Source organism: Musa acuminata, chromosome BXJ2-9 (assembly GCF_036884655.1).
Source record: "Musa acuminata AAA Group cultivar baxijiao chromosome BXJ2-9, Cavendish_Baxijiao_AAA, whole genome shotgun sequence".
NCBI lineage: Eukaryota > Viridiplantae > Streptophyta > Magnoliopsida > Zingiberales > Musaceae > Musa > Musa acuminata.
Window position 1 is genome coordinate 10,283,838 of NC_088346.1, and position 13,339 is coordinate 10,297,176.

The following is a 13,339-nucleotide window of genomic DNA, read 5'->3' on the forward strand; positions in this document are numbered from 1 at the left end:
ACACTGTTTAGGGTTCGAAGTGCCTCGAAATACCCCTTTCCGAGTTTTAAGCTGAAATTGTGAACGTAATTTGGTGGGAGGACTTTAGCCCACATAGACCGATCCAACGCATAGCAGGCTTCGTGGGTTTCTTTGGCCATGGCTTCGCCAACCCTAAAATATCAGATATAGTCTCCCTTCCTTGCAAGCATAATCTACCCATCCAGCGCCACACGCTCATCTATTTATCTCCAACCCCCTCGCGCGTCGCCACTGTCCTCCTTGCGCTCCAAGAAAGAGAGGGCGGCCGCATGGAGAGGGTTGCGTTGCTCCGCTCCTTATCCTGCTCCACCACGGCCTATAGGCGCCTCCTCTTCCGGCCCCGCTCCGCGTCCCGACTCTTCTCATCCAACCTCTGCCGGCCGCGGCCGCAGGAGTTGCAGCTCCGCGCCTTATCCTGCTCCGGCGCTTCTCGATGGCGGCCGGGTCCCGCCCCGCCCCTTCGCCTCAGACGACGCTTCTCTCCTTCCATTCGGGCCATTTCCACTTCCCCCTCGCCCGTCTCAAGAGGTGCGGGTGAGAAAACGTGCCTGCTTGGTTACCCTTTTGTTCCTTGTCTTTTTAACGAATAAAGATTGGATTTCGACGCGATTTTACCTTCTGGGAAACTCCTCTCTCTCTCTCTCTCTCTCACCTAGAATTGAACATTGGTATGATTTTCCAACCAGAACAGAACCCTGATGCTCAACTTTCTTGGTTGATTCTTTGTTGCTTCTTTTCTTATCTGATGTTGCCATGGTTCAATTCGTTGATACTTTTCCATTTAAGCTGGTTCGGAATGTAACATTATGTTTTCTGAAGCTTGTAGCTTTAGCTTTGTTTTGGCATTTTGTTGACTATGGGTATGGAGTCTGGTACTCGGCTTGTTTATGCTAAGGTATGCATCAAACAAAAAAATTGACAATTGGGAATGTGGAATAGGAAATTTGATTAGATAATGCATTTTAATGCCCTTGTAAAACACATTTCTTCTTGCATATTTTGTGATTTTGTGAAACTGTAACTATTTTAAGAAAGAATTATGCCTCCACATAGGATATATTATTTGAACCAAGGTCCAAATGTTCTGGTTTGTTTTTCGTTTTGGTCGTGTGATCCAAACCCAGTTTCTCTGTCTATCTCACGGGCATGAGTAGTTCAGTTTTACAAAATACGCCATTTTTCCGTTTCTACATCTTTGCATATTTTACTTAATCAAAACAGCCTTCTTTTAGGTATTTCACCAAAAGGTAGTTTAATTGTTTTTCAGTATCTTTTCTAGTGTAGTTAGTGTGCAAACAACTGAAGCAATAACTTTTGTAGCTTAATTACAGTGCATATCTTTTCTAAACCGAGATAAATGGACCACTATTAATTAATAAAAGTTTGATGAATGATATGTGGTTCGTACCTTGATGACTGAAACAACTCCTTGTGATCATGGATGTCATTATAAAAAAAAGAATCTTTTTGTTTCCAATTGAAAAAGCATTTTGAACTAAATCTGCAGTCTTATGTGTATTCTTTTACTTTATTGCAGATATAGATAGCAGAAATGACATAGCGGAGAAACTTGGATTTGAAATAATCTCCGAACAAACAATTAATGAATGCAAAGCTACTGCTGTATTATATAAGCATAAGAAGACTGGAGCAGAAATTATGTCTGTATCAAATGATGATGAGAATAAAGTTTTTGGCATTGTTTTCCGTACTCCTCCGTAAGTACAAGTTTTTAATCCATCATTCTTATATGGCTTTTGTCATATTTTTGTGAAGCATCGATAAGATCGTGTTATGGTTGCAGATACTCTCCTCCTGTGGAATATACTTGTGACATCTTGTTGACTGTATAGTTTGGGATAGATCATAGCAAAGTTCGTCATACCGTAGCATACCAATCAGTACGGGTAGTACATAGTATATACTGGTTCGACAAGGGACTGGTATGGGTGGTACATTAGTATGCTCCCATATACTATGTATCGGTATGCTCAGTACGGGTCGGTATAGTTTGGTACATATCATATCGACAATTGATTGGTACATTGGTACGGACCGGTAAAGTGAACCGTGGATCAAATCATCATAGTACCTTTTTAATTAAGCTGTTTTTCTACATCAAAGTGAAATAAAATATTTTATCAAATCACTTGAATTTCTTGGTGTGCCATTTTCTTTCTCTTCTTGATTCCAGCGTATTTTCATATGAAACTACTTATTTGTTATAAATAGTTGCTATTTTCCATTTTTGAGATGATACAGTAAAATGACAATTTTGTTGGACTTATGTCAATTGCAGAAAGGATTCAACAGGCATACCTCACATACTCGAACATAGTGTGCTGTGTGGTTCCAGAAAGTACCCACTAAAAGAACCCTTTGTTGAATTGCTAAAAGGTAGTTTGCATACTTTTTTGAATGCGTTTACATATCCAGACAGGACTTGTTATCCAGTTGCTTCAACAAATACAAAGGTGAATATACAAACACAGTAATGCTGCTTTGATACATCACAACTTTGTAATTCATTGTGTTAACAATCTCCATGCTAAATATTCTTCAGGACTTCTACAATTTAGTTGATGTGTACTTGGATGCTGTTTTCTTCCCTAAATGTGTGGAGGACTTTCAAACGTTTCAACAGGAGGGTTGGCATTATGAGCTTAACAATCCTGAAGAAGATATATCCTACAAAGGTTGCCTATTAGATCTTCTGTCTGTTATAAATGTGTTTATTTCCTATCAACAATTGATTTTTTGTTTATTAAAGGAATTGAAATATGCTCCTGTATCAAGCATGTTATGAAAGCTTTAGTGTTTGGTAAATTTTAGTGATCTGTATGTCAGGTGTTGTCTTCAACGAGATGAAAGGAGTATACTCTCAGCCTGATAATATACTAGGCAGAGTTTCTCAGCAGGCAAGCTGCTTCCCTCTTTTTTTCATATTTTGATAACCTTGATTAAGAAGAATTTTTCCGCTGTCAGTTGTTCATTTCTGTATGTCACTCATTGGCATTGCATTATTTCCTTGATTCTTGTGACAATTTGCCGATGTAGCCTTTTATTTGCTGTTCTGTTAGACTCACGTTGTGTTTTGTTGGGCTCAGTAATATAAGTATATAACAATTATGTTCACGATCCATTTGCATAGTCCTCATGCTGAAGTTTCAAAATGACACAGGAATATGTGTTCAGCATTCAGGTTTATTTTTCAAAGAATGGATCACTTTTACTTATGCCTCAAGGATTAGTTTTGGTGTATGTTTGTTCATGTTACCCAGGGCTGGTAATTAAGTTCCGATTATAGTTATGTAGGGATTGTTTTCACAATGCTACAACATTTTATCCAAGCTTCTAATTTTTCCAAAGATAGGGAGACAGTTACTTTTAAAACTTAGGGGTCCACACAGTTGGTTTTGGTACAGTTTCCAGGAAATTTTAGTACAGTTGGCTTTAGTACATGTTTGGTTTCAGGGATTTAGGATGGCAAAACCTATCTGAATTGATCTGTAGGAAAACCAACCGAACTGATATCAATTCCATTTGCTGCAACTTTTTGTTTGGTTTCATAATAAATATTTATTTCATGTAATAGAGATATGGCATTCATAATGATAAAACCTATTACAAATATATTTTCTAAGTATGTTACTTTGCATATTAAACTTGAAGAATGAGATATATTATAACTGTACTTGAATACTGTTGGTATATGATCATATTATGCTTGGTTTAGTTTGGCTTGAATGTTTTTTCTTTAACTCCCAAACTGAACTTGACAAGAAAGTTCAGTTTTATATTCTTTTATATCCATACTGCACTGATCAATATAGAAGAACTGAACCAAATCAAACCTGATGCACCAGTTTGGTTTGAGTTATTGGTTTGACCAGTTCATTTGCACACACTTACTAATGTTTAGTATGTGAAGTCATTAAGCAATAGGTGTTTTGGTAGGGTCGACGTTCATATAAAACACTCTGAAGCATATAGCATACCTGTATGGTTGAGCTGTATTATATGGTGTTACTCATCCATGGGAAGTGGATGATTTTTATGCTAAGCTTTTTTTAACCGGTATCATCTGGGAACGACCTGGCCCCACATGGCGCCACAAAGCGTTAATATGAGGGATTGAACCCTTGACAATTTGAAAAATGCCTAGGTGCACTACCACCTTGATAAAAGAATGACAGCTTGAGAAGCTGCTTTTGAATTTATATGTAGTGTCTGTTTAATAAAAGTTTATTCATAAAAAGTAGCCTTTTCTACTTCTTTTATGGCTTGCATTTTCTGTCGGATAATATAAATGTAGTTGCTCTGAAGTAAATTCTGAATTCTCACATAAGCAAATGTTCAATGTGAAGTTCAGGATGCCTAATGTACTTTCGGAAATTATATAATTGCAGGCCCTTTTCCCTGAAAATACCTATGGTGTTGATAGTGGAGGTGATCCAAAAGTCATTCCGAAGCTTACATTTGAAGAATTTAAGGTTTGTACCTTATGCAGCTTAAACTATTTTAGGATATGCCCGAGAGGTTGGTTAATATTTTCTGCAACCATGTCTTGGATTTTTATGACATTTATAAATCTGACTTTTGTTGGCTGATTACCTATAGAAATGGTCTTTCATTTTCTTAATGGCTGCCAGGCATGATCTAAGTGTCTACAAGGACATCTGCACCACCTGGGACATGCCAATCTTTGGCAGAAATTGGTTGCACATGGGAGCGCTCATACTATTAATATGCACCTTTGTGTCTTTTATGTTGTTGATCTGGGAATTAACTAGTTTGAGCTAATTGGATGGATACCAAAAAGCATTGAAAAGCATGTCAAATGATTCATCACATGCTCTTGGAAGGTTACAAGGGCACCCTAGGATTAAAGACATCGAACAAATTCAAGAAATTTGTTTAGATGGATTTAATTGTAATAGTGCAAAATCTCAATGGAACATTTACTTCAAAAAAAACTGATGCATCTGGAACAGAGTCGAAAGTAACATTCACGATGCTTTCTCGAGTTGAGTGGTTTAGTAAAGATGCATATCGACAAAAAATAAAGTAGATGAACTTAGCAGAAGCAATGGTATGGTTGGGTGAAGGTAGTTTATGCCTGAACGATGCATCAAATGTTTGATATCAGTATATCACTAATATTTGCTTTACATTTTTTTCTGAAAAGAATATACTCACTCGTGCAAAATCTTATCTACCAAGTCATGACATGCATGTCTATCTTAACCTGTTCTGAATATTGATGCATAAACACTCCCTTTTTTTCTTTTTCAGGGTTTCCATCATAAATATTACCACCCTAGCAATGCTAGGATATGGTTCTATGGAGATGATGATCCAAATGAACGGCTACGTATTTTAAGTGGTATGATTTGTTTTCCAAATTAATTATGCCCTTCTATGCTATGTCACTGTCTATTGCTATTCTTGTGATGTGCTTCATTTTAACTAATTATGCCATTCAAATAAAATTTTAGGAATGTTTGAAGATGTTGCAACCTATTTTGCACTCATGGATTTTCCTACGTACTGGATTTTCTCAATTCTGAGCTAAATTGGGTTGCTCACTACTATAGATCCTCTTTCTTGACTTTTAAGAAAATGTGTCAAGAATGGAACGTCAAAGATATTAAAATTCTAATGATTGAACATTTTTAGCCATTTTGTAAACAAATGGCTTGCCTTTTATGCACGTGTGTCTGACTTGTGAATGTCTTTCTTATGTTGCCTTCCTATTCTGAGTTTAAACCCTTTCTAAGTTAGAAATGAGTGGCAGTAATGACTTTGGTCTTCCCCTGTACTTGGTAGAATATTGTGTCTAACATGTTCAGAGGCTTTAATTGATTCATGTGAAGAACAATTATTGCTTACAAAAGTTGATTCATGTGAAGAACAATTATTGCTTACATCCAACATACATTTAGTTGTGCAACTCTCAATGTCCTGAATGCTAAGGAAACTGATGATATTTTGTGTGCAACATGGGTTTCACAGAGAATCTATATAAGCTGATCGATGAGAATGTTGAAAAATTAGTAAAGTGTTGAAAAATTAGTAAAAGACAGGTCGTCTGTCTTCTGGAAGAATGTCCACTAATTATTCATAAATTTTGTTGATGTAATATAAGCAATTTAATATTTTCCTTATCTGTTTATGCAACTACAAGCAGCAGGAAATATCTACACAATTTTGATTGATATTTATATTCTTATTAAATGGTAAGTTGTAGCATTTGTTGACAGTTTTCAGACTTGATATTGGATGGTATATTATCTTCTCCATATCTTATGTGCGTATCGAGAACTTCACCCTCAGGATTTATGTTTTCTCTCCTCTTCTTTTTCACTTAGAAGAAGTGCCTATAATCTGACAAGGATGTGCTTAGATAACAAGAATGAGACCCACTTGGCACGTCATACCTACCGATTATTGGCATAGCTCAACTTAGAAACACATCATTAAGTTAAGACAAGTGTGGATCTATCATTGGCATAAACCTCTTTGATTAAATAAACATTTTGAGCTGCATGGTGGCCACAAGTTTTTGGCCTGTTGGATTGTCCTATGATCCTATCAAATATGTAAGGCCTTCTTTTGGCATGCCATCATATGCGTTTGATAGGTAAATCATTGAGTACATATACCACTATTTGCTTTGTGACACTTAAGTGCAACATCTGTTCATTTGCATTAGCTAATTAGAGCATAGGTTGCTTAATACTAGTCTTATCTGGATTTATGTTTGATTTGTATTTTGTTCTTTTTTACTACAGCAAGGAGTCTTGTAGATGCGCTGTTGATGTTAGATTGCAGAAATTTTAGCATGTTGCATTATTAAGAGAAATGTTACAATCATTGGATGGAAGAAAGTCACCAAACTGCTATTCCTCCTCCTGTTTACTAAAATAGTTCTTCATTGGTGTAATGCATTTACAAATTTGCTTATTCAATATCCTTATGTTCATACCCTAGAAAAACTTGTCCTCTACTCTGGCTATGGTAATATACTGTTTTGGTAGTTTGATGTTTCATATTATGGGAATTTATCAGAATGTGGCCTGAGAATGTTTTAAAATGATTCATCTCACTGTTTAGAATTATCATTATGACTTTCTTTCCTTCATACAAGAGATGATAGCCAAATATACATTCATGAAGTAAGTAATAACTCTAGGTAAAGAACTTTTTTTTCAGATTTTACGGACTTAATTGTAGTAAGAAGTTGCTGATAGAAGGTTGGCATCAAACAATATACAAGTATGGACATTATCAGCTTTAAATTTAGTTTGACATCTATCCATTATTTATATATTTTAATGCAGAATACCTTGAACAATTCGAATCGAGTTCTGCCCCTAACGAATCAAAGGTTCTACCACAAAAGCTGTTCAAGGAGCCAGTGAAGATTGTAGAGAAATACCCTGCTGGTGATGGTGGTGATCTCAAAAAGAAACACATGGTCTGCCTTAACTGGCTTCTGTCTGAAGACCCCTTGGACTTGGAGACAGAGCTAACTCTAGGTTTTCTGGACCATCTTTTGTTGGGAACACCAGCTTCTCCACTAAGAAGGATCCTATTAGAAAGTGGCCTGGGAGATGCTATTGTTGGTGGTGGAATTGAAGATGAACTTCTTCAGCCCCAGTTTAGTGTTGGACTAAAAGGTGTCTCTGAGGATGACATACATAAGGTTGAGGAATTGATTATGGGAACACTTAAAAGTCTAGCAGAGGAAGGTTTTGCACCTGAAGCTGTGGAGGCATCCATGAACACAATTGAATTCTCACTTAGGGAGAATAACACGGGTTCATTTCCTCGAGGCTTATCTCTGATGCTTCGCTCCATTGTATGCAGTTCTCACTGTGCCTCTTCTGTGAAAATAAAAGTTTCATGGTTATTTTTCTCCCCTATGAGGATTTACTTTTTGATCATTCACATCTTGTAGGGAAAGTGGATATATGATTTGGATCCTTTTGAACCTTTAAGATATGAAAAGCCATTGCAATCTTTAAAAGCACGCATAGCAGAAGAAGGATCTAAAGCTGTTTTCTGCCCACTTTTAGAGAAATTCATCTTAAACAACCCTCACCGAGTCACAGTTGAGATGCAGGTACTTGCACTATAATCTTCTTAAGATTAATTTATCTATTATGACAATTCACTTTTGTTAATATTTATTAGTTTCTTTTCTTCTCAGCCTGATCCAGATAAAGCTTCTCGTGATGAAGTTGTTGAGAAGGAAATCCTGGATAAAATTAAATCCAGCATGACGAAAGAAGATCTTGCTGAGCTAGCACGTGCTACACAAGAGCTCCGCTTAAAGCAAGAAACTCCAGATCCACCGGAAGCTTTAAGATCGGTTCCTAGTCTGTCATTACAAGATATTCCCAGGAAACCTATACATGTTCCAACAGAAGTAAGTCTTTAATCCATCCTTTTCTTTTGAAAATCAGGATTTTTATGATACGTGTTTAACTTGATTCTTTTAAAGACCGTATGCCACATTCTTTCCATCTTATACGTCCATATAGTATCTATTGTCTGTTGAAATGCGGGTGCATTTATCTAGTAAGCAGTACACAACTACATAGGTTTGTTAATCTCTGTGGTTCCTGCTTGTGGCAGAGGTTTATGTAACCATCTTCCTCTGATTCCAAACTTATAATATGCCTCTCCAGACTTGTTGATTGTTTAACTTACATCATGACAAATTATTCAAATGTGATTTGTAGATACAAAATGGACTTCTGGAATTGTTTAAAGCTTTCATGTGGAATCAGTATAAATATTGTTGAAAATTAATGACATTGTTGTCTTCATTGTAGATCGGCGAAATCAATGGGGTAAAAGTTTTGCAGCATGACCTTTTCACCAATGATGTTGTTTATTCAGAAGTTGTCTTTGATATGAGTTTGCTGAAGAAAGAACTTCTTCAACTAGTACCATTATTCTGGTGTGTGGAGCTGTTTGACTTGTTATTGCCTACCAATTCATTTCATTACTTTTTATACATAAGTCTGCCACTCTTTTAAAACTTGAACACCTTTTCTTTTACAGTCAGTCTTTGCTAGAGATGGGTACCAAAGATATGGACTTTGTGCAACTAAATCAATTAATTGGGAGAAAGACAGGGGGAATATCAGTTTATCCCTTTACATCATCTGTATGGGGAAAGGTAGATCCATGCACCCGTATTATTGTTCGAGGAAAAGCCATGGAAGCAAGGGTTGAAGACCTATTTAACCTGGTATTGTTGTTATTGTTAGCTCCACTAATCTGCAGTGACAGTGACACGTCTTCCATGAATAGGTTTAGTAATTGTACTTGTTTTGCATGTTTAAATGAGATCCTGGTGCTTCTATCTGTCTGCAGATCAATTGCATTCTCCAAGATGTTCAGTTCACTGACCAACAACGCTTTAGGCAGTTTGTTTCCCAAAGCAAAGCAAGAATGGAGGTAAACTTCTCTGTGAATTTCTATAAATTTCTATATATGTAAACTAAACTATAATGTTGTAACATTGTCACTGATTGCAGAGCCGATTAAGAGGCAGTGGCCATGGTATTGCAGCTGCAAGATTGGATGCCAAGCTAAATGTTGCAGGATGGATTGCTGAACAGATGGGTGGTATCAGGTCAGTTCACCTTAATCTAGTTTCTTCAAACATTATGGTCTAGATGACATTACATGATTTTTTATAGGAAACTTCACTTTATGATATAATTGAGGCGATATTTTCCTGTAAGAAACACTATCTTAGTGTGGTGTATATGTTTTTGGATTAACATGATAAAAATATGTTATTGGTGCACATGGTCCTTGAATATATTTTCTTAAAAATACTGCTGACCTCCAAGCATAAGCAGAGCTTATTGTTATTGTTGTATTATTCCTTGAGGCAATCTAATTTATTTAGATAACGATGTTGTTATTGATCGAAGGACTACTTTATGGCAAAAAAGGGGCAAGAAAATCCAAATTTCTCAGTGTTATGCTAGTCCAGTGCCCTTCATTTGGCTCAAAGATTTGTTTATCATCTTCATAATGTCTTTATACAAATATTCGATTAGCACATTGGCTTTTAATATTGACATGCATAAGAAATACTTAACAAACTTTTATCTTAATTTGGTCAGCTATTTTGAGTTTTTACAAGATCTTGAAAAGAGAGTTGATCAAGATTGGGAAGGAATTTCTTCTTCGCTTGATGAGATACGCAGATCCCTGCTCTCAAGGAAAGGTTGCTTGATTAATGTCACTGCTGATGGAAAAAATCTTATGAACTCCATGAAATTTCTAGAGAAATTTCTTGATTCATTACCAAGTACTCCATCCATTGAGGTTGGCTCCTGGCAATCTCAACTTCCTCCTGTAAATGAAGCAATTGTCATTCCTACCCAGGTGAAGTAACTTATTCTTGAAGATACTTCTGACAGCCTTTATTCTTCCTTTCTCATATATGTCCCCTAACTCTGTTAATTTCTTTACAACCTTTGCAGGTTAACTATGTTGGGAAGGCTGGAAACATATATGAAACAGGATATCAGCTCAGTGGTAGTGCCTATGTCATTTCCAAGCACATTAGTAACACATGGTTATGGGACCGTGTTCGGGTTAGTGGTGGTGCATATGGGGGCTTTTGTGATTTTGATACTCATTCAGGTGCAACCCTTGTTTTATTTGTGCTTTTTTGTGGATTTAGACTTTAATAGTTTGAATCGAAAAATGCATATTAGAATATTTTTGTTCTCTTTCCACTTAAATTTGGGTTGTATAACAGGAGTATTTTCATATTTATCCTATCGAGATCCAAATCTATTGAAAACCCTAGACGTTTATGATGGGACAGACAGTTTCCTTCGTGAGCTAGAACTAGATGACGATACACTGACTAAAGCGATTATTGGTACTATTGGAGATGTGGATGCATACCAGCTTCCAGATGCAAAAGGTTATAGCAGGTATGAGATGCCACTTCTTATTTTGAAGTTTGAACAACTATTAGTTGTTCTCGATTAAAGGGATTTGTTTTCATGTTATTGTGGATGCTTTTTTCCTGATGGATTTTATATATATATGCCTTTTCTGTATGTAGAATTATGTCATGTGATGATGTCATGGATGTTTGCACTAGTTGCTGGTGGTTGTAAGCATATAATAAAAAATATATGTTACGTTATTCTTTCCAAAACTGGAATCTTTTAAGACATTAAAATGATCTCATCGTTGGAAATTACAGAACAACTTGAGGATAGTTCATAAAGCATCCTTCTTCCTCTATGTTATGTAAAATCTTCCAAAGAAAGTTCCTGAACTTGAGTAGGTAAGTGGCAAGCCATATATGTTGTTTTTATTTCATATTCTTGAAGCGTCCTGTTGTCCTAATGTAGGTCAGTAGCAAGCCATATTCATTCTTTTTGTATTATATTTTTGAAAAATCATTGATGCCTTGAAAACAGTTTTTGCTATTATTTAAGAACTTTTCTAGATGATTGCTGGACCCAGTTCCTTGTCTATAGACAAGATAAGCTTAAGTGAATATGATTGTTGTCTAATTAAGCTCTTTAGATACTCAAGCTCAATATAGACTCATTTTGCTTACAAAACAAGCGAAGTTCTAGTGCACTAGGAGGCTTATTTATCATTAACAAACCTAATCTAAAACGTGGGACATCACTAATGTGTTGAACAAGCTTGAATATGTTTCAGTCATATCTCAGGTTTGGTTCCATTTTGATAGTCAATATTGCATTAATCAAATCTGAAGGCCAAGTATTACTGAAGCTCAAGTTGTCTTGTTCGCAACACACATTTCTAGTTTCTGAAGAGACTTGTGCTAGTGATTTCAATTAAAATTTTGTCAACTTTTCCCTTGCTTTGTGTTATGTTCACTCCTTGAAATAGAACCCCCAAAAATCTGTTTTTGCATCACGTTTGATCTCACTTGTATAGGACATCTTTCTTCTGGAAAATTTAGACTCTTCTGTATCGTGTCAAATGACTTTGAGAACCCTGGGAACCTCTAGTGGATTCCTCCTCTATTGTTTTTAACTTTTATTTGGGTCTTCTTTGTCCAAGAATGTCAAAAGCTGTATACAGACCTTTGTCCAAGTTATTTGCTCGAAAACTATTTCAAGAAATAGCTATAGGTCAAAGCACATCTTGTGTCATTTAATAACCCTGACACTGGTATTACCTAGCATTTTTGTGCTTGAATTGGTTTATATTCCATCATTACAGAAGCTTGGTAGATTGTTTGTTCTTATGCCTATTGTATCTTTGAGCTGTCCTAGTATATTTTCTCTGTTATATGTACAGCAGATGATATTAATGGTATTTTACTCCTCAGTCTAATGCGATACTTATTGGGTGTCACGGAGGAGGAACGTGAAAGAAGGCGTGAAGAGATCCTTTCAACCAGGTAAACTTGAAGTTCCTTCTCATTTATTGGAAGAAGTTTGTTTGGGTCTGCCAAGCATATTGAATGTGTAATCTTTGACCATTCAAACCCAAACCCTTTATATGTTTAAGTGTCTGATTTTGTGTTATATATGCTCCTCGTTGACTATTTTCTTCCCATGTATTCACAGTCTGAAGGACTTCAAGGAGTTTGCAGATGCCATTGAAGCAGTGAAGAACAGTGGTGTCGTGGTTGCTGTTGCATCACCTGAAGATGTAACTAGGGCAAATACAGAGCGGTCGGGATTTTTCGAAGTTAAAAAAGTTCTGTGAGTGTAATTTTTGGCATTATCAGCAACCAGTACCGTTTCAGAAGGTGGATGCCAGTGTGAGTTCTTCCGGATACAAAGATCTAATAACTGCCCAAGGGTATCCATAAACATGGGGATCTGCACTCAGCGTTAATCCGAAGCACAACCATGGTAACAAGGAAAATTACATAAAAACTTGTAGCTGGCAGACTCCTAGTTTTTTTCTTTTTTCTCTTAGAATGCATTGACCATTCCATAATTTATTTGGAAATTAATTAATTAATTAGAAACTTGGGTCAGGATGCTGCTATTAGTTAGATCTTTGATGGAAGTGCATTACTACATATATCAGTGTTCCATTTCAACTGTCATCAAATACGGAAATCTTGGAAAAGCAACTGCATTTCTGTGTCCTGCAAAGAGCTTGTAATATTCGTTTAGATTTATCTGAAGTATATATCCTTGTTAATTACCAGTAAGAATGCACATACCTGTAGAATGAACATGAAATTTTCATATGTTGGGAAAGGTTGACAGAATGCTGCCCAAAATATTCTTGTTGGATGGTAGTTTCTCTTTGTATACCACAT

General features: G+C 36.3%; 1 protein-coding gene across 2 annotated transcripts; it reads left to right on the top strand.

Annotated features, from left to right (window-relative positions):
- Nucleotides 1-55: 55 nt before the first annotated feature.
- On the top strand, nucleotides 56-13,048 carry LOC135585756 (presequence protease 1, chloroplastic/mitochondrial-like). 2 transcript variants are annotated; one of them, XM_065125614.1, is made up of 19 exons: nucleotides 56-555; nucleotides 1,559-1,739; nucleotides 2,321-2,495; nucleotides 2,585-2,717; nucleotides 2,869-2,939; nucleotides 4,431-4,514; nucleotides 5,317-5,407; nucleotides 7,365-7,885; nucleotides 7,985-8,149; nucleotides 8,237-8,455; nucleotides 8,865-8,992; nucleotides 9,097-9,286; nucleotides 9,412-9,495; nucleotides 9,576-9,673; nucleotides 10,176-10,440; nucleotides 10,539-10,701; nucleotides 10,820-11,000; nucleotides 12,389-12,460; nucleotides 12,630-13,048. In XM_065125614.1, the coding sequence occupies exons 1-19, from the start codon at nucleotides 291-293 to the stop codon at nucleotides 12,769-12,771; spliced, it is 3,228 nt and encodes a 1,075-aa protein (XP_064981686.1). In that variant the 5' UTR covers nucleotides 56-290; the 3' UTR covers nucleotides 12,772-13,048. The 2 variants fall into 2 exon arrangements, with proteins under 2 accessions (XP_064981686.1, XP_064981685.1); XM_065125613.1 differs by having other exon boundaries at nucleotides 201-549.
- Nucleotides 13,049-13,339: the final 291 nt, after the last annotated feature.